Consider the following 22,571-nt stretch of genomic DNA (forward strand, 5'->3'; position numbering starts at 1 on the left):
CTTTGATTTTTGTGTGTGAGGGTTCTTGATTCAGCTGATTTAGGGAAGCACAAGAATGAGATTCGACAAGCAGACAAGTCAATGTCATTAAGTTCTTCCAATTTACCAATTTGTCTTCCCCATTCCATGCAATTTTGCAGGCTCTTAGTTTTAAATCACAAACTTTGAAATAACAGCTGACGCTCTAGCTAGCACATTGCCATTTTTATCCGCGCCCCTTGAGCTCGTCCATTTGTTAGGTGACCCCTTGCTTCATATTCAACTGTTTGCTGCTACTTAATAAGACACAGTGACATTTTGATATAATATATCTTAAAATTGTGAAATCGCAAATTAGGGAAATTGAAGACACGGCAAAGGTACATTTGGATCATCCGTTATTAATAATTCTCATAGCTAGGCTACTATCATTACTTAATCCCTGTGTTATATGTAGCTCGGTATTATTCTTTTATCTGAAAAATATAGGTATTTTTTACATTTTTCCAATGTTTTACGTTCGTATAGTGTACGTCGGCCAACTTTTTAGCTAAAATGTTTTTAGCCAACTACTAATGAAACTCTTCATGCGCTTTTTTCATTCACTCAATATACAACGCCCTCCAACTATTATACATAATTTTAAAAGGGTTTATTATAGTTTAGCCTACTTATCTAGTAACTACATTAAAGATTGAGATTAAATGCTCAAGGGTGAAGATGCAGGTGAGCAGGGACGGAGCCACAATGTTATTTTACGGTTCGCACGAACCTAATAGCTTTTGCTTAGACTCTAGGTTTGTATTAAAAATATTAAATATGTATAAATATTTAATTGCAAACCTAGTAACTAAAATGAACTATGAGTTGAATAACAAATTCAAAACTCATAAACTTCAATTCTTGAGTTCGCCTTTACAAGTGACGAAGCCCATGAAGGGTGGGTCGAGTTAGGGGCAGAGGGGGGTGTGAAGACCAAGGTGAAGGTGAGTCATAATAACTTAGTCAATAATGTTCATATCTCATGTTAGCTAATTTAATAGGTTAGGTTTGTTACTTACCAGTATATAGGGTCGGTTGTACTGATACTATACTTCTGCATATTGCGTACAGATGTTGGCTGCTAAGGTTGTTGTGTTTAACGGGAGCTGGATTTGAAGATATACTTGCGTTTCTGTTGTAGCTGTCTCTTATTCATGATAGTCTTAGATTATAAAACTCAAGTTCATGATTTGTACTATCAATCCTTGGGAATGTATAAGTTTTATAAGTTTCAGATAATTTCTTCCATTTAATTGTTTTATTAATTTAATTAAAAATGAATAATTATTAAATTGATTTACCTAGCGGGTTGGGTTAGGTGTCATCACGATTAGTGAATTTTGGATCGTGACAGTTTAACATATTTGTCAGTTTCAAGTGCTCAATACGTCGAAAGTCGAATTCCAAGATAAAGAGTCTATATAAATAATTCCCTGCCGTGTATGTATTTGGGTTTAATGACCATTTCATTGTTAATTTCATATAATTTCTGAGAGCATATAAGACTTTCGGGTGGTCCAAATTTCACATGTTGTTAACATAGAGGATTTCAACGTAAGCGAAGTGGAGTTAGAAGATACCCTCGCAAGAACGACTCTCAAAGTTGGGGGCAGGTCAACGTATGAGTTTGCTTATTTTATTGGTACGAAAAGCTTCTACCAGTTTATGAATGTGTATCTGAAAACCTAAATGCATTTGAGAATTGAGCTCCAAGGTTTACAAGAATTTGTACAAATAAATTAATCCTTCACACCCGGAATGTTTGATATCACTACAAACATTTCTAAAAAGAAAAAAAAAGACAGTTTTCTTTTTCCCTCAAGTATAACAAAGAAGTAACATAAACTAAACCTCCCTAACACATCGTGCCCTTTTCCGTCGGTGGAAAATAGGCAAAGGTAGGGGGTTGTTCCCTAGTCTAAATCAGTATGTGCACTTCCCGCTCCATTATACACGGCAGTTTTCACCGCCGCCCGTGGCGGCGATTCTTGATTTAACGTTCTCAAAGTCAGAAATCCGACATGGAATTTGGATCCCACCCGAATGATTATACCCGTAAATCATTTCTGCTTCCCTCAACAAATCAGCAAACAAAGGGTGATTAAAATACATCACAGGCACCACTATTCTACACGTGTCATCTTTCTTCTCACCCACGTACACAGCTAAATGTCCCTTTGGTACGGTCACCTGCTTCGGCTCTACAGGATCTTCCCCGACCCGGATGTAACCCGAATTGGGTCTTGCAAAGCAGAGACCTTTTGCTCCCTGCTTCAGAATATGTCCTAATTTGCATAGCTTTGAAATGGCTCTGCTAGCACATCCCTGTGATCTCAGCTGCTTGTGTCCAACTCTTCCCTTTGTTCTGCTGTGAATAAACCAGCTGAAAACTCTCACCAACTTCCGTCCAAGCCTGAAACCTCTCCCTTTTTTCATAGCTCAAAATTTTTATCTCACTAACTATGGATTTTTCCTTAAAAAAGTAAACTTTTGGTAGAATTTCAAGAACTAGTAAATGCCAATGTTGAAGAAGATTTTGGTTCTTGCGATGGAAATTTTGGGTGCAGCTTATAAAAGTTGGAGGTGTTAATTTCTGTCGACCGTCTATCTTCTTATAGCTAGGGAGAAATTACGAAGAAGATTAAGGAAGCAATAAAGAGAGATTCTTGAATTGGCAAAAAGTTATGAATGAAGAATGAGGTTTCTTTGATGAATGTGGAAAGCTGCTATTTATGAGAGCTGTGGCAAGTCAAACATGTTTGAACAATACTATGGCTGTGTGCATATATATATTGAAATTTTTTTTTTTTTTGGGGGGGGGGGGTTGAAGGAGAGTGGGGGATGGGGGCTAGGGGCGTGGGGTCGAGTGGAGGAGAGATGGGAGAGGCCAAAGTGGAAATGGTCGACACTCGACACACACGATGAGAAGTGATCAAACTTGTTTGACTTTGAGATTTATTGAGAGATTAATTTTGAAGGAGATAAAAACCTTTTAATGGTAGATCTCCGTGAAAGTGAATGCAGCAATTTTGGTAAAATTTTTAATTCACAACACTCTAATTTTATTTATTTATTTTTGCGAAAAATTTGTGATAAGAAGAGTTTAAATTATAGTATACAATATGTGTACGTTTTGTTACAATCACAAAATAGTATCTACAGATTAATTTACTTAAAATATAAAAGGGTGAAAATTATTTTGATCCTCCAACTTCATCTTAAAAAATTAAACCCCTCCTCCAACTTCATCATTAAAATCAAACCCCTCTTCCAATATTAATCAATAGATATTCTGTTCTCTCGAAATTTAATCTGTCTTTCCTTTTTGACGTAAAATCTTTTCTTTTTCTTCTTTTTTTGAGGGAAATTCAATTAAGCAACAACAACCAGCACGTCAATTGACCCCAACTGAATAAAAAGCTAGTCAACTTTATAATTATTTTAGTTTTGTGTTTCACATTTGAGTTTTGAAATTGACAAATTCCAAAAATAACCAAGTCTAACTATTATATTCGGTTATATTAAGCCAAAAGAAATTAATCAAAATCCTCAGTTCAACATCTTGACTCATTCAATAATCCAGAAAAGAGAGGTCTTACCTCCAAACTCAAAGCGGTTGATGGGAGCAACATTTGACTTGAATTTAGTTGACCAGCACAATAAACAACCAAATTAGATTATTACAAAAATGTATTATCTACTTCTGGCGCTATCAGCCTTTAATGGTACTGATCAACCATTACTAAAAGAGTAACCTTCTGAGTGATAATTGTTGAAAAACAAGACATGTGGCCAATAAGATGTAATTAGAAGTTGCATTTGCGTCGTGCAATTGTTCACTAATTTGTGATCAGTAACCAGATTAGGCTGGTCTTCCTTGTCGTTATTTACCGAAACCCAGATTGATTATGAATCTTAATCTTTAAAAAATAACTGGTTGATGTCCTACAAAGCAACTTCATATTACAAGTTGCCAGTGCAACACGAGCTAAAGCAGACAGTTTGGTTAATTTTACGTAGAATCCGCCAACTTGTCTTTGCCACCACCATGCAAAGATCTGCAATTTTCCCTGTCATTCAACACAATTTTAATTGTCTTCATTCCAGATTGAGGAATATTTGAGTATTTGGATATTACAACACACGAGGGATTATTACTTATTTGATAATAAAATATTAAAGAAAACGTTGTAACAGCCAGTCCAGATTTTGGATTCATTGTTCACTAATTCTATTTTTTAATAGTTGCCTTATTGATTATTAAATGCCCTGTACTACTAACGTTAACTTTCTGATAACTCTTAATTAGGTAGATTCCTCGAAGGTAATTTATGTATGATAATTAAGATTTAGTAAGTACTGTAGTAACGTTTAGCGACAACTATGATCCGAGCATTAAGCGACAAATAAACAACCTGTCCATAGCTGGAATAAATATGTGGTATAGACAAATGTTATAGTGTATGACTTATATAGACAAATGTTATGTACTGCCGGAGTAGTATATATAATTAAACAGAGTACGAACGTATTAGAGCAACGTAACCTATGCTATATATATTGCGCCACAAAAGTTTCGTCTATCAAAATAGCTGTAATATATCTCAAAGAGTTAGATTGATAGTTGAATGTTTAACAATGAAACAAAGGTTTTTCTTTTAAATCAAACTTGGAATCCCATCTTCATTCTCCTTTGCGAGTACCTAGACTGAATAATTAAAATGAAAATGATAAACTCAGCGGTTATTTCTGCAATATATGAAAGAGAATACCCATACATAGAGTTCAATTAACTCAGTCGATTCTTTGATTAATGTGTAATGAGGGTTCTTGATTCCGCTGATTTAGGGAAGTTTTTATGTCCACAATAATGAGACTAGACAAGTAGACCAATTGATGTTATATTCTCATTAAACTCGCTTAATTTTGCCAACTTGTCGTCCCTCTACCATGCATACCAACCCGATAGTCCGAGTTAAATCGACAAAAAAAAAATTGATTATGGTTTGGTGTTGGAAAAAAAATCCGACTATAATTGGTTTGGTTTGGTTTTAACTAAAGAAAGTCAAACTGATACCAAATCAACCTGACATTAAATATATATAAATTTTAGATATATTTAATATATAAAATATACTTATTGTGATGTAATTTCTAAATATTTCTTAAAACTTTTCATAATTTAATCTTTAAAGTATTATTTCATGGTAGGACTTAGAACTTTTGAATGTTTCAATAAGTTTTATAGCCATTAATATTAGTAAATTTAATAATGCTAACAAAATTCCAAAGCAAAATCAAATCAATACTAATGCTAACAAAAGACATTCAATTCAATACTACGAACGGGAATGTATTGAATATCTATTTTTTGTTTTGCAATAATTTAAATAAAAATGCATAACCTATTTTTATTTTTTCGTTAGCGTTTAGTCATGTAATTAATATTCCCTTATTAGTCTACTTATTTTAGCTTGACTTTTAGTATTTTTAGATTATATTTATTTTTATTATGACTTTTTAATTAGCAATATTTATATTATATAATTTTATTGTCTTTATTGTTGAATATTTTGGGATAATGCCATGACACATCTCATATTTTGTATTATTTTCTTGAAAAATACTTTATATAGTTGTATCTTACTAGGATTAAAGAAATATTTTGAGCACAAGTGTGACAACCCAAAGGGTCATCACCTGTTTTCTTACCCATTATGTGCTCCCGAGGCCATGAAAACCTCATTTAGAGTCACTTCAATTTGCGTGCGCAGTCCGGGCGCGTAGCCGGAAAGCTTAAATATGGAACTCTGTGAAAAATGCTAAGTTTTGATGTTAAAATGAATAAATTTGACTTCGGTCAATATTTTGGGTAAACGGGCCCGGACCCGTGATTTGACGATCTCGGATGGTCCGTAGGAAAATATGGGACTTGGGCGTATGCCCGGAATCGGAATCCGAGGTCCCTAGCCCGAGAAATAAATTTTTAAGTGAAATTGTTTTCAGAAATTGTTTAAGAAAATTTGAAGTAAAATCTGATTAGAAAGCAATGGTATCCGGCCTGTATTTTGGTTCCGGCATGCGGTACAGGTGTTATATATCACTTGAGTTACTCCTGTGAAATTTGGTTGAAAACGGACGTCGTTTGACGCGATCCGGACCTTAATTGAGAAATTTGATGTTTAAAAGAGTTTTGAGAATTTTTATTGATCTCGAGGTTTAATTCGATGCTCGTGATGTTATTTTGGTAATTTTATTACACGAATATGTCCGTAGGATATTTTTGAGGATGTGTGTATACTTGGGTTGGAGTTTCGAGGGCTCGGGTGGGTTTCGAGTGGGCTCTGGAATGCCTTAGGCTTAGAAAGTCAGATGTTGCAGGTTCAGGAAGTTGCAGTCTCTGAACCCTCTAGTGCGGTCCGCGAGAAATCGCGTGCGACCGCGGAGGGCCAACGAGGCCGCGGTCGCCTTTGTGCGGTCCGCGGTGGAAGCTGTGCGGCTGCAGTCGCCTTTGTGCGGTCCGCACAGGGTGCTGAACTACAGGTCTTCAGGGAGGGGCCAGCGCGGCCGCGGTGCCTTTATGCGGATCGCGGTGGAGGCTGTGCAGCTGCAGTCCATTTGATGCGGTACGCACTGGGGGTCTGAGTGGGGTATAAATAAATGGGAATTTCAGTTATTTTTCACTTTTTCAAAACCCCAAAACATAAAAGGCGATTTTTCAAACAACCTTTCTTCTCCAAAATGTTGGTAAGTGATTTCTAACTCATTTTCTTCACTCCTTAACATCTTTTAACATGATTTCAACTTCAAATAAAAGATTTTCATGGGGGAAATTGGGTATTTTGGGTAGAACCTAGGTTTTCCAAAATTGGAGATTTGGACTTCAATTTCAGGTCCGATTTCAAAACAAATTATATATTTGGATTCGTGGGGGAATGAGTAATAGGGTTTTGGTCCGAACCTCGGGTTTCGACCACGTGGGCCCGGGGGGGTGATTTCTGACTTTTGGGTAAAACGTTAGAAAACTCATTTTCATGCATTGGCGTTGATTCATTTAGCACTTATTGATGTAATTAAGTAACTTGTGACTAGATTCGAGCGGATTGGTGGTGGAATCAAGGGGTAAAGCTATAGTTGAGACTTAAGTGGTTATCAAGACATCGAGGTAAGTGTTTGGTCTAACCCTAGCTTGAGGGATTAGGAGTTGAGTCATACTTGGTACTTGCTTCTTGTTGAGTACGACGTATAAGCATGGTGACGAGTATCTATACGTTAGTGTCAAGCATGACCGTGAGTCTTAAATTGAAAGTTGTTGTGTTCTTAAATGACACTTGGGTGCTTTACTTAATGATCTTATATGATTAAGCATTTTCAATAATTGAACTGAGTACAAGTTGAGTTGAGGTTGGTTATAGCTGATTCTCCCTTGCCGGGATGACTAATTCAATATTGTTGTTCCTTTGCCGGGAAAAATTATAACATTGTTGTGTTCCCTTGCCGGGAAGTTATTATATTATTTATGTTCCCTTGCCAGGATTTCTTGTGATTGTGTGATGAAATGTAAAAGGGAGCGGGTGGCACGCCTACCACAAGATATAATGAAATGGGAGCGGGTGGTACACCTACCACGAGATATAATGAAATGGGAGCGGGTGGTACGCCTACCACAAAATATAATGAAATGGGAGCGGGTGATACGCCTACCACAAGATATAATGAAATGGGAGCGGATGGTACGCCTACCACGAGATATAATAAAATGGGAGTGGGTGGTACGCCTACCACAAGATATACTGAAATGGGAGCGGGTGGTACGCCTACCACAAGATATACTGAAATGGGAGCGGGTGGTACGCCTACTACAAGATATGAGATATGGATCGGGTTGCAAGCCTGTAACAAGATGAAACTGAAAGTGAAAGTTGCCTTTCTCTTGATCCGTGGTAGAAGTTAAATTGTAGTTTCCTTACTATTCTTTGATATTCTGTTTTATCTTCTACCCTGGAGCATGTTTCCCCTTTCCCAACTTTGATTGCTTATTACCTGTTTACTTTTCTGCCATATAGTATATAACTGCACAGGTTTATCTGGAGTCTGGTCCTAGCCTCGTCACTACCTTGTCGGGGTTAGGCCAGACACTTACTAGCACATGGGGTCGGTTGTGCTGATACTACACTCTGTGCGCTTTTGCACAGATCCAGGTCTTGGACAGTAGCAGTAGCGCAAGTACCAGCTTTCAGTGCAGTGAGACACCGAGGTAGCCTTACAAGAGTCCGCAGGCCCGACGTCTCCTCTATCTTTATTTCAGTCTGTTATCTCATGTATTCGAGACGCACACTTTATATTTTTCTTTTAAATGGTTGTATTTGAGTAACGTGACACCAGTTCTTGGGTAGAAGCATATGTTGATTTCCATATTATTGTTCAGTTTCTTTAATTTAAGTCTTTTGTGCATTTATTAAATTCCGTTATTTTCATGCTATCACTAATAATCTTTAAAAGAAGTGATTTGTTAATGAAGTAAGGTGTTAAGGATTGGCTTGCCTAGCTCACATTAGTAGGCGCCATCACGACTCCTGAGGGTGGGAAATCCGGGTCGTGACAAGTTGGTATTAGAGCTCTAGATTACATAGGTCTCACAACTCACGGACAAGCTCAGTAGAGTCTGAGGGATCGGTACGGAGACGTATGTATTTATCCCCCAGAGGCTACAGTGTTAGGAAAACTTCACATTTGTTCTTTCTTGTCGTGCGGTTATGATTCCCCAATACTGATTGAATTTCTACTCCGTTCTTTCGTAGATGGCGAGAACACGCGCTTCCTCTTCTACCACTCAGCAGCCCGAGCTCCCAGCAGCAGATCCCACTAGGGGCAGAGGGCGAGGCCGAGGCTGTGCTAGAGGCCGAGGTAGGGGCAGAGCTCAACCCCGAGCAGCAGCACCAGTGGCGGAGCCTCAGGTTGATTTTGAGGAGGAGGTTCCGGCCCCAGCAGTTCCGGTGGGCCCAACTCAGGTCCCAGAGGGGTTCATTGCCACCCTAGTTCTTTAGGGCGCTCTAGTCCGATTAGTGGGCCTCATGGAGAGTGTCAACCGAGCAGGTTTGCTTCCTGTAGCACCAGCCACTTCTCAGGCGGGAGGAGGGGCTCAGACTCCTACTACTCGCACTCCGGAGCAGGTAGCTCCCCAGGTTCAGGTTCCAACAGTTCAACCAGCTGTGGCAATTCAGCCGGGTGTAGTTGCTCGGACCGGTGATGGAGCGACTATGTCCGTCGATGCCTTGTGGAGACTGGATAGGTTCACTAAGCTCTTCACTACTATTTTCACCGGTGTATCTACTGTGGATCCCCAGGATTATCTAGACAGTTGCCGCGAGGTTCTCAGGAAAATGGGCATTGTTGAGACCAATGGGGTCGATTTTGCTATATTCCGCTTGTCTGGATCCGCCAAGACTTGGTGGAGGGATTATTGCTTAGTTAGGCCAGTCGGGTCACCATCTTTGACTTGGGAGCAGTTTACAATATTATTTTTTGAGAAGTTTCTCCCCGTTACCCAGAGAGAGGCCTATCGAAGGCAGTTTGAGCGCCTCCAGCAGGGTTCCATGACAGTCACTCAGTATGAGACCAGGTTCATCGACTTATCTCGCCATGCTCTTATCATACTTCCTACCTAGAGAGAGAGGGTGAAGAGGTTTATCGACGGCCTTATTCAACCGATTCGTCTTCAGATGGCTAAGGAGGCCGGGAGTGAGATCACTTTTCAAGAGGTGGCCAATGTGGCCCGCAGAGTTGAGATGGTTTTATCGCATGGAGGTGGTCAGGGGTCGGATAAGAGGCCCCATCATTCAAGAAGATTCAGTGGTACCTCGTCTGGAGGTAGAGATTCATATGGTAGAGGTCATCCTCCTATGCCATTTCAGTCAGTTCTTCAGGATTTTCATGGTGCTTCAGGTGGTCGTGGTCCTCCAATTTAGTATTCTGATCAGCAGTCCTTCAGTGCACCACCAGCACCTGTCAGTGCACCGCCACTTCAGAGTTTTCAGGGTCGTCAGCCCCAGCAACCGAGGGCCTATTTTACTTGTGGCGACACGAGGCACATTGCTAGGTATTGCCCTTGGGCTTCGAGCAGTTCTCCGCATCAGGGTTCCCGTTCTATGGTTCAGGCACCAGATGTTCCACAGCCCGCCCATCCAGCTAGAGGTGGGGGTAGAGGTGCTAGAGGCGGAGGTAGAGGTCCTAGAGGTAGAGCTCTGGCCGCTAGAAGTAGAGGCCAGCCAGCAGAAGGCCGTCCCAAAGAGGTAGTTCAGGGTAGTAGGGCCCAGCCCCGATGTTTAGCCAGGCCCGAGGCTGAGGCTTCAGATGTAGTTATTACAGGTATGGTTCTGGTTTGTGATAGAGATGCTTCAGTGTTATTTGATCCAAGGTCTACATACTCGTATGTGTCATCTTATTTTGCAGCGTATCTGTTCATGCCTAGTGATTCGTTGAGTATTCCTATTTATGTGTCTACGCCGGTGGGTGATTCTATTGTGGTATATCGAGTCTATCACTCTTGTGTAGTTGTGATTGGGGGTCTTGAGACTCGTGTGGATTTGTTGCTTCTAGACATGGTCGATTTCGATGTCATATTGGGGATGGACTGGCTATCACCTTACCACGCTATCTTGGACTGTCACGCCAAGACTGTGACCTTAGCTTTACCGGGTATGCCTCGTTTAGAGTGGAGAGGGACTCCTGGTCATTCTAGCCGTAGCGTCATTTCTTATGTGAAGGCTCGGCGTATGGTCGAGAAGGGGTGCTTGGCCTATTTAGCTTATGTTCGTGATTCTAGTGCGAAGGTTTCCTCTATTGATTATGTGCCCGTAGTTCATGAGTTTCCTGAGATATTCCCTTTAGACCTGCCGGGTATGCCGCCCGATAAGGATATTGACTTTTGCATTGATTTGGCTCCGGGCACTCAGCCCATTTCTATTCTGCCGTATCGCATGGCCTCGCCTGAGTTGAAAGAGTTGAAGGAGCAGTTGCAAGACTTGCTTGAGAAGGGTTTCATTAGATCTAGTGTTTCGCCTTAGGGTGCGCCGGAGTTGTTTGTTAAGAAAAAGGATGGTTCGATGAGAATGTGTATTGATTACCGGCAGTTGAACAAAGTCACCATCAAGAATAAGTATCCACTGTCGAGGAATGATGATTTGTTCGATCAGCTTCAGGGTGCCAAGGTATTTTCAAAGATCGACTTGAGATCTGGCTACCATCAATTGAGGATTAGGGCATCCGATGTCCCTAAGATAGTTTTCCGCACTCGGTACGGGCATTATAAGTTATTGGTCATGTCATTTGGGTTGACAAATGCCCCAGCGGCTTTTATGGATTTGATGAACCGAGTGTTGAGGCCTTATTTGGACTCGTTCGTGATAGTCTTCATTGATGATATTTTGATATATTCCCGCAGCCAGGAAGAGGATGAGCATCATCTCAGAGTGGTTCTTCAGACTCCGAAGGATAGTCAATTATATGCTAAGTTCTCGAAGTTTGAGTTCTGGCTAAGTTCAGTTGCATTTCTGGGTCATGTTGTATCACCAGAGGGTATTTAAGTTGATCCGAAGAAGATTGAGGCAGTCAAGAACTGGCCTAGACCAATATCAGCTACAGAGATTCGGAGTTTCTTGGGATTGGCAGGCTACTATCGTTGGTTTGTGGAGGGATTCTCATCTATTGCAGCCCTGATGACCAGGTTGACCCAGAAGGGTGCACAGTTCAGATGGTCGGACGAGTGTGAGGCGAGCTTTTAGAAGCTCAAGACAACTCTGACTACCGTACCGATGTTGGTTTTGCCCACAGGTTCAGGGCCTTACACAGTTTATTGCGATGCTTCCCGTATTGGGCTTGGTGCAGTATTGATGTAGGATGGCAAGGTCATTGCCTATGCTTCGAGGTAGTTGAAGATTCATGAGAAGAACTATTCTGATTCATGATTTGGAGTTGGCAGCCATAGTTCACGCATTGAAGATTTGGAGGCATTATCTGTATGGCGTGGCATGTGAGGTATTCACTGATCACAAGAGTCTTCAGTATTTGTTCAAGCAAAAGGAGTTGAATTTGAGGCAGAGGAGGTGGTTGGAGTTGTTGAAGTATTATGATATCACTATCTTATATCACCCGGGAAAGGCCAATATGGTGGTTGATGCTCTGAATAGAAAGTCAGCCAGCATGGGCAGTCTTGCTTATGTTATAGTCAGTGAGAGGCCGCTTGCGTTGGATGTTCAGGCTTTGGCCAATAGATTTGTGAGATTGGATATTTCTGAGCATATCTGAGTATTAGCTTGCACGGTCGCTCGATCTTCATTATTGGAGCGTATCCATGATCGATAGTTTGATGATCCCCATTTGTGTGTCCTTAGAGACACGGTGCAGCGTGGAGGTTCCAAGCAGGTTACCTTAGGTGATGATGGAGTTTTGAGATTGCAGGGGCGAGTTTGTATGCCTAATGTGGATGGGCTTCGAGAGTTTATTTTAGAGGAGGCCCATAGTTCCCGGTACTCTATTCATCCGGGCGCCGTGAAGATGTATCAGGATTTACGGCAGCATTATTGGTGGCGTAGAATGAAGAAGGATATTGTGGCATATGTGGCACGGTGTTTGAATTGTCAGCAGGTTAAGTATGAGCATCAGAGGCCTGGTGGATTGTTTCAGCGGATTGAGCTTCCCGATGGACTTCGTTACGGGACTTCCGCTGACTCGAAAGAAGTTCGACGCAGTTTAGGTCATTGTTGATAGGCTGACCAAGTCATCACATTTCACTCCTATGGCAGTCTCCTATTCATCCGAGAGGGTAGCTGAGATCTATATCCGGGAGATTGTTCGCCTTCATGGTGTGCCTGTGTCTATCATTTCGGACCGAGGTACGCGGCTTACCTTGCGTTTCTGGGGAGCAGTTCAGCGAGAGTTGGGCACTCAGGTGGAGTTGAGTACAACTTTTCATCCCCAGACAGACGGCCAGTCCGAGCGGACTATTCAGATTCTAGAGAATATGCTCCGAGCTTATGTCATTGATTTTGGAGGTTCGTGGGATCAGTTTTTGCCTTTAGCAGAGTTTGCCTACAACAACGGCTACCAGTCGAGTATCCAAATGGCTCCTTATGAGGCTTTGTATGGTAGGCGATGTCGATCTCCGGTTGGATGGTTTGAGCCGGGGGAGGCTCAGTTGTTGGGTACGGATCTGGTTCAGGAGGTCTTGGACAAGGTCAGGATCATTCAGGAGAGGCTTCGTACGGCTCAGTCTAGGCAAAAGAGTTATACAAACCGCAAAGTTCGAGATGTGGCTTTTATGGTTGGTGAGCGGGTATTGCTCCGAGTGTCGCCTATATAGGGTGTGATGAGATTCGGAAAGAAGGGCAAGCTTAGCCCTAGGTTCATTGGTCCATTTGAGATTCTTGATCGAGTGGGAGAGGTGGCTTATAGACTTGCATTGCCGCCTAGCTTATTAGCCGTGCATCCAGTATTTCATGTGTCCATGCTTCGGAAGTATCATGGTGATCCATCACACGTGTTAGATTTCAGTACTGTCCAGTTGGACAAGGACTAGTCTTATGAGGAGGAGCCGGTAGCTATTCTAGACCGGCAGGTCCGTCAGTTGAGATCGAAGAGTTTTCCTTCGGTTTGTGTTCAGTGGAGAGGTCAGCCTCCTGAGGCATCGACCTGGGAGTCCGAGTTCGATATGCAGAGCTGTTATCCTCATTTATTCCCCGACTCAGGTACTTTCTTCTTCTGTCCGTTCGAGGAAGAACGGTTGTTTTAGAGGTGGAGAATGTGACAACCCAAAGGGCCATCACCTATTTTCTTACCCATTATATGCTTCCGAGGCCTTGAAAACCTTATTTAGAGTCACTTCGATTTGCGTGCACAGTCCGGGTGCGTGGTTGGAAAGCTTAAATATGAAACTCTGTGAAAAATGCTAAGTTTTGATGTTAAAATAAATAAATTTGACTTCGATCAATATTTTGGGTAAATAAACCTGGACCCGTGATTTGATGGTCCTGGAGGTTCCATAGAAAAATATGGGACTTGGGCGTATGCCCGGAATCGGAATCCGAGGTCCCTAGCACGAGAAATGAATTTTTAAGTGAAATTGTTTTCAGAAATTATTTAAGGAAATTTGAAGTGAAAATTGATTAGAAAGCAATGGTATCGGGCCCGTATTTTGGTTTCGGCACCTGGTACAAGTCTTATATATGACTTGAGTCATTCCTATGAAATTTGGTTAAAAACGGATGTCATTTGACGCGGTCCGGACCTTAATTGAGAAATTTGATGTTTAAAAGAGTTTTGAGAAATTTCATTGATCTCGAGGTTTAATTCAATGCTCGTGATGTTATTTTGGTAATTTGATTACACGAATATGTCCGTAGGATGTTTTTGAGGATGTGTGTATATTTGGGTTGGAGTTTCGAGGGCTCAGGTGAGTTTCGATGGGCTCCGGAATGCCTTAGGCTTAGAAAGTCAGATGTTGCAGGTTCAAGAAGTTGCAGTCTTTGAACCCTCTAGTGCGGTCCGCGAGAAATTGCGTACGATCGCGTAGGGGCCAGCACGGCCGCGGTCGCCTTTGTTCAGTCCGCGGTGGAAACTGTGCGGCTGCAGTCGCCTTTGTGCGGTCCGCACAGGGTGCTGAACTGCAGGTCTTCAGGGAGGGGCCAGTGCGGTCGCGGTCGCCTTTATGCGGTCCGCGGTGGAGGCAATGCGGCCGCAGTCCATTTGATGCAGTCCGCACTGGGGGTCTGAGAGGGGTATAAATAAACGGGAATTTCAGTTATTTTTCACTTTTTCAAAACCCCAAAATATAAGAGGCGATTTTTCGAACAACCTTTCTTCTCCAAAACGTTGGTAAGTGATTTCTAACTCATTTTCTTCACTCCTTAACATCTTTTAACATGATTTCAACTTCAAATCAAAGATTTTCATGGGGGAAATTGGGTGTTTTGGGTAGAACCTAGGTTTTCCAAAATTGGGAATTGGACCTCAATTTGAGGTCCGATTTCAAAACAAATTATATATTTGGTTTCGTGGGGGAATGGGTAATCGGGTTTTGGTCCAAACCTCGAGTTTCGACCACGTGGCCCGGGGGTGATTTCTGACTTTTGGGTAAAACTTTAGAAAACTCATTTTCATGCATTGGGGTTGATTCATTTAGCACTTATTGATGTAATTAAGTAACTTGTGACTAGATTCGAGAGGATTGGTGGTGGAATCAAGGGGTAAAGCTATAGTTGAGACTTGAGTGGTGATCAAGGCATCGGGGTAAGTGTTTGGTCTAACCCTAGATTGAGGGATTAGGAGTTGAGTCATACTTGCTACTTGCTTCTTGTTGAGTACGACGTATAGGCATGGTGACGAGTATCTATACGTTGGTGTCAAGCATGACCGTGAGTCTTAAATTGAAAGTTGTTGTGTTCTTAAATGACACTTAGGTGCTTTACTTAATGATCTTTTATGATTGAGCATTTTCAATAATTGAACTGAGTACAAGTTGAGTTGAGGTTTGTTATAGCTGATTCTCCCTTGCCGGGATCACTAATTCAATATTGTTGTTCCCTTGCCGGGAAAATTATAATATTATTGTGTTCCCTTGCCGGGAAGTTATTATATTATTTATGTTCCCTTGCCAGGATTTCTTGTGATTGTGTGATGAAATGTAAAAGGGAGCGGGTGGTACGCCTACCACGAGATATAATGAAATGAAAGCGGGTGGTACGCCTACCACGAGATATAATAAAATGGGAGCGGGTGGTATGCCTACCACGAGATATAATGAAATGGGAGCGGGTGGTACGCCTACCACGAGATATTATGAAATGGGAGCGGGTGGTACGCCTACCACAAGATATAATGAAATGGGAGCGGGTGGTACGCCTACCACGAGATACAATGAAATGGGAGCGGGTGGTACGCCTACCACGAGATATACTGATATGGGAGCGGGTGGTACGCCTACCACAATATATACTGAAATGGGAGCGGGTGCTACGCCTACCACAAGATTTGAGAAATGGGATCAGATTGCACGCCCGCAACAAGATGAAACTGAAAGTGAAAGTTGCCTTATTTCTCTTTATCCGTGTTAAAAGTTAAATCGTAGTTTCCTTACTATTCTTTGATATTTGTTTTATCTGCTACCCCGGAGCATGTTTCCCCTTTCCCAACTTTGATTGCTTATTACCTGTTTACTTTTCTGCCATATAGTATATAACTGCACAGGTTTATCTGGAGTCTGGTCCTAGCCTCGTCACTACCTCGTCGGGGTTAGACTAGACACTTACCAGCACATGGGGTCGGTTGTGCTGATACTACACTCTGTGCTCTTTTGCACAGATCCAGGTCTTGGACAATAGCAGTAGCGTGGGAGCCAGCTTTCAGTCCAGTGAGATACCGAGGTAGTCTTGCAAGCGTCCGCATGCCCGGCGTCTCCTCTATCTTTATTTCAGTCTGTTATCTTATGTATATGAGACAAATAGTTTATATTTTTCTTTCAAACGGTTATATTTAGTACTCTTAGAAGTTCGTGAGTAATGTGACACCAGTTCTTGGGTAGAAGCATATGTTGATTTCCGTATTATTGTTCAGTTTCTTTAATTTAAGTCTTCCGTACATTTATTAAATTCCACTATTTTCATGCTATCACTGATAATCATTAAAAGAAGTGATTTGTTAATGAAGTAAGCTGTTAAGGATTGGCTTGCCTAGCTCACATTAGTAGGCGCCATCACGACTCCCGAGGGTGGAAAATTCGGGTCATGACAACAAGTTATATATATATATATATATATTGTTCTACGAAGATTTTACCAGAAAAAATTCGAAAAATCCGAAAACCCAAGAATACCAAGATTGAAAAATCCGAGTTTTATTGGTTTGGTTTGGTCTTTAGATTTAATAACTCGACATAATTGGTTTGGTTTGGTAATTATAAAATCCGAACCAACCCGACCTATGTACACCCCTAGATTCAGCCATGATTTCTTACATATCAGCTGACATTAATTAGCATCCTGAAGTGATTCATAGAGCTCGTTTGGACAAGCTACCAAAAATTACTTAATTTTAAAAGTGTTTTTGCTCAAAAGTATTTTTTTTCGAGAATTTCTTTTAGAGAGTGGCAAATTATGTTTAGCCAATTCATTTATGAAGTATTTTTTGCAGTATTTAATAAGCAAATTGTATTTGGCTATCTTTACAAAAAGTATTTTTGGGTGTCAAATTATGAAAAAGATATCAAATGTTCATTTTATATAAGCTTATATACAATCCGCTGGGGTCACAAAAGAGTTTAATTTATTTTTAACTCTTTTTAATAAAAGATAAACTAGATATATATTAAAGATCTTAACTAATATGAAATATAGTTATTCAAAACAATAATATCGATATCTGATATTACTTATTATTATTTGCAAGATAATTCAAATATATTGAAATACAATCAGTCAATTAATTAAAATACAATAACAACAACAACAACAACAACAACAACAACAACAACAACAACAACAACAACAACAACAACAACAACAACAACAACAACAACAACGATAACAACACCAACAAAAACAATAACAACAAACTCAGTAGTTTCCCACAAGTGGAGTTTGGGAAGGGTAAGATGTACGTAGCCTTACCCCGACCCCGGGAAGGGGAGAGAGGCTGTTTCCGATAGCAATATTATTTAAAAATACTCTTCATAAATTTTATATAAAAGAGATCTATTTATATTAGAGAGACTATTTCAAAGAAAAATAGGAGAAGGAGAATAAAAATACAATAAACAAAAAAGAAAAAAGGGATGGAAGAAACAAAAAAGAAATAGAAAAAGTTAAATTAATGAAGGATAATTTAAAAAATATAAATTTAATATAAGGATAGTTTTGTCTTAAAAATTAATCTTCCACTTCTGCTTCTCGGAAGAAGCTAGAATTTGTAGCTTCTTCCTAAAAGCAGAAAAACTGCATTTGTTGATGCTCAACAATACTTTTTTTCCTGTCCAAATATATTAAATTTTCCTTACAAAAATTTACTTTTGACCTCATAGAAGCTTGAATAAACATGCTCTTAGTACTTTTCGCGTAACACTCAAATGAATGAAGAAGACGACAAAGGTACTTTTGTCTTAGGCCATCTCCAACCCTCTCCCATTTCTTCATAATGGAGGCAACTTTTGCCATAATAGAGCTCCAACTCTCCCCATTTTTGCTCTAAAAATAGGAGATGAATAGTGTTCCTCCAAATATGGGGGTACACTATTCATCTCCCTCATTACTATTCATGCATATTTTATTCTTATTTTATTATTTAACTCTTTTAATTTATCTCTTTATATATACCTAATTATGTTTATGTAATATCTTTATAATATTAATTTTACATCTTAACTTTGGCATATAATTTTGATAAATTAATTTTCGCGCATTTATTATTTTTATGTAAAATTGTAAGTTAATTTTTTTATAAGTTATAATTGTACAAAAAATATGTAATCATCTCAAAAAATGAATGGTGCAAATAGAAAAATATTAGATGCTGCTAAAATTGAAAGGTGCGAATATAAAATATTAGATGTTGCTAAAATTGAAAAGTGAAAATTAAAAATACATTAAATGAAAATATATTAAAATTGAAAATGCATTAAATTAAAATACATAAAAATTAAAACTACGGTAGATAGCATAATAACTTAGTAGGAAGGTATGTTGTTTCTAGATACACTAAAATCATTATAGTATTGAGTGAATGAGGCCGATGATTGTTGTGATTGTGACTGTGGATATAGAAGTTGAATATTTATGTAGTATTTCGAATGAATTTTATCGTTATGTAATATGTATTTAACTAATCTTGTATCGCAATGATTTTACTTTTATTTGAATTATTAGTTAATCTATAATAATTGCTTACAAATTATATTATTTAAAATTTTATGGAATTGTTTTAATGGAAATTACAAATTAATAAAAATAAAAGATGGAATTTATTGAATGGAAATTAAAAATTAAAATAAAATAAAAGATAATAATATAATATAGAAGAGAAAGAGAAGAATATAAAAAAGAATATTCTCTTTTTCGGGGGAAAATAGAGGAATGATCGGAGTAAGTTGTCCCCAAAATGGGGAAATGGAAAAATCCTCATTTTGGAAACCAAAATGGGGGTAAGGGTTGGAGTTGTCCTTAACTCGCTGAATTAGGAAATAGATTCATTGAAGAATATATATTTTCTATTTTTCTAGTTTTCTCCAATGTTTGTATTGGGTATAGTGCAGGTGGACCAACTTTTTGGTTTCAATATTTCTGGCAAAGAATTAGTTATCCATCAGTAGAACTCTTCAAGTGATTTTAAAGCTATTCTGCTTCCGAAGTATTTATTGCACCATAATATTTTTAATCAAATCCGCAAAATAAGTAGAGAGATACCATAACATTTGGTGTTATTGGATTATCAGATTGGTGTGTGTGTCGTGTGAAGACTTTCTAGTACTCCAAATTTCATATTTAGAGATAACCTCGCAAGACCGTCCCTCAAGGTAAGGCTGGTCAACAAATTAATTTGGTTATTGTGTTAAAAGAAAATTGTAAAACTACTCTGTGTAATCGCTTACGAAAATAATAGACAAAAAACTATATATTTTTGCATATTAATGGATAATGTACATATTTTATACATAACTCGGTATATATTTTTGTATATTTATGTAACGATTCGACCGGCCGTTTTGAGCTTTTGCACTTCGCTCGCTAGTTCTGGGGCATGACTAGCCCTGTGTGATATATTATGACTTATATAAATCGTCGGTTTTGATTTTCAGGGTAATCGGAATGAATTTGGAAGAAACGTTCTCAATTTGAAGCTTAAAATTTGAAAGGTTTGACCAAGATTTGACTTGTTAGTCGATGACCTCGGATTGAATTTTTTATGATTTGGTTAGCTCCGTTAGGTGATTTGGGACTTAGGAGCGTGGTCGGAATGTTTTGAAGGTTCGGAATAGAGTTAGGCTTGAATTGACGAAATTGGAATTTTGGCATTTTCCGGTTGTTAGGTGATATTTTGATATAGGGGTCGAAATGGAATTCCGGAAGTTGGAATAGGTCCGTTGTGTTATTTGTGACGTGTGTGCAAAATTTCAGGTCATTCAAACGAGGTTTGGTAGACTTTTTGATCGAAAGCGGAATTTGGAAGTTCTTGGAATTCTTAGGCTTGGATCCGATGTGATTTTGGTGTTTTGATGTTGTTTTGAGTGTTCCGAAGGTTGGAACAAGTTCAAATGATGTTATGAGATATGTTGGCATATTTGGTTGAGGTTTCGAGGGCCTCGGGTGAGTTTCGAGTGGTTAAGCGGATGAAATTGCATGTTGAGAAGTTGTAGATTTTTTGCTTCAGCTGTTGCAGGTTTTCCTTCTTCGCGATCGCGTAGAGCTTTGATGGGGGCAATTCAGGTTGTGCTGCGCGATCACGTAACTTGAGTTGCGATCGCGTGAGTTGGGCAAGTTATGAATTGCGAACGCATGACTCTAGTCGCGTTAGCGTAGCTGTAAGGTCCTGTGTATCGCGTTCGCGTGGGTCCATCCGCGTTCGCGTAGAGTAAATTTGGGGTCTGGGAAGCTTGTGCTTTGCGATCGCGACGAGGGTCCCGTGATCGCGATTAAGGAAATTTAATAGCTGGGCAGAATGTTTAAAAAGGTCATTTCTGCGATTTTGAACCTAAGTTATTCCATTTTTGGGCGATTTTGAAACTTTTTGAAAGGGATTGAAGAGGGAATCAAAGGGGAACACTTGGAGGTAAGATTTATGGACTTTATACTCAATCCTAATGTGTTTTCTACCTAATTAATCATGGAATTTAAGCCTAATATTGAAGAAATAGGGCTTGTAATTGGAGACCTAAAATTAGGGATTTGAGGGATCAATTGTGGTTGGATTTTGGTAATTTTGATATGAATAAACTCGGGGAGTGATAAGGAGTCTATTGATGTAATTTTTATCAGAATTCGAGACGTGGGCCCAGGGGTCGGGTTTGGACAATTTCGGGATTTGTGTTGTAATTTGATTTCTTTCGAGTGGGCTTTGTTCCCTTAGCATATTTTGATGGTTTTACACTAATTTTGGTTAGATTTGAAGCATCTGAAGGTCGATTCGAGAGGGCAAAGACATCGCGGGCTAGAGTTTGGACCGGATAAAGGTAAGTAATGATTGTAAATGTCTGTCCTGAGGGTATGAAACCCCGAACTTTACATCGCTGTGCTACTTTGAGGTGACACACACGCTGGATGACGGGCGTGGAGTCATGCACTGTTAGGGATTGTGACTTAATCCGTCCCGAATGACTGTTTTACTGCTTATTTGATTGACAACTATATGCTATCATCCTGTTTTGGGCTGAATACCAAATTTGAGCCTCGTGCCAACTGTTTTGGACCCTTAGGAGATTTTTACTACTATTTCCTCACTGTTTTGATTTTTATATCTGTACTCAGTCATGCTATATTTTATTGTTTTCATAACTCAGCCATGTTTACTCTGTTTTAATACTTTAAATGATATTTTTTGCTGAGCATCATATTTTACTATGCCCGAGTGGCTTTTATAGATTTCTGACTAAGTAAGGGCGATGGCCTGTGTTGTGAGGATACTTTTGGGTCGGGCTACACGCCGCAGCAGTGATACACTGATTTATGATTATGAGGCCGAGGGCCTGAGTTGTACACCACAAGGTGACTTAATATGAGGCCGAGAGCCTATTATGCTTGGGCCATAAGGGGCCCATCCCGGAGTATGTACACCCTTAGTGAGCGCGGGTACCTTGAGTGAGTGATATATATGGATTATGCCATGAGATGACTTGTTATTGCGCTTGGTCCATAAGGGGTCACTCCCGGAGTTTGTACACCCCCAGTGAGCACGGGTACCTAGTATGAGATGTGATATAGCCCAAGGGGCTGATGTTGTTCCATGTTATTGCCCGAGGGGCGGTTCTTGATTTATGTTATGCCCAAAGGGCTGATTACGAGTGATTGTGAGGTAGCCCGAGGGGCTGGTTCTGTTGATATTATGTCTGAGGGGCGGTTTATGATACATGTTTTGCCCGATGGGCTGTTTATGTTTCAATCATGTTTACTCACTATTTTATCACTCGTTTAAAACTATTGAAAATTGTTTTAAAAGGGGTTTTACCGAAACTGAGCATGATTTACAAAGTAAATGATTTCTGTACTGTGTTGGAAATATCCTGCTTTTGTCGTAGCGTTTTGACTTGGTTTACGTGTTTTCTTATTGCTCAGCTTTCATTTACCTTTATTACTTACTGTGTTGGAGTACTCACATTACTCCCTACGCCTTGTGTGTAGATCTAGGTATTTTCTGAACCCGGTAGCGGGTGTCAATTGCTCAGAGCCAGAGTCATCGGAGTTTAGAAAGGTAGTTTCCCGACATTCGCAGCACATCTTTTCTCCCTTTTGCTTTCATTAGATTGTATTTAGTACATTTTCAGACTTTTCCATTGTATTCAGACCTTAGTAGAT

At 39.7% G+C, this 22,571-nt stretch overlaps 1 protein-coding gene across 1 annotated transcript; it reads right to left on the bottom strand.

Moving 5' to 3' along the window:
* Positions 1 to 1,695: 1,695 nt before the first annotated feature.
* LOC107794246 (auxin-responsive protein SAUR36-like) lies at positions 1,696 to 2,792 on the bottom strand. The gene has a single exon (XM_016616724.2). It carries the CDS (start codon positions 2,455 to 2,457, stop codon positions 1,969 to 1,971), a length of 489 nt encoding a protein of 162 aa, XP_016472210.1. The 5' UTR covers positions 2,458 to 2,792; the 3' UTR covers positions 1,696 to 1,968.
* Between the last annotated feature and the right edge of the window lie 19,779 nt (positions 2,793 to 22,571).

This window comes from Nicotiana tabacum, chromosome 1 (genome assembly GCF_000715075.1).
Source record: "Nicotiana tabacum cultivar K326 chromosome 1, ASM71507v2, whole genome shotgun sequence".
NCBI classification, from domain to species: Eukaryota; Viridiplantae; Streptophyta; class Magnoliopsida; order Solanales; family Solanaceae; genus Nicotiana; species Nicotiana tabacum.

What these genes read in the sequence shown, in the direction of transcription:
- LOC107794246 (XM_016616724.2), bottom strand. Translation starts at nt 2,457, where the DNA reads ATGAAAAAAGGGAGAGGTTTCAGGCTTGGACGGAAGTTGGTGAGAGTT.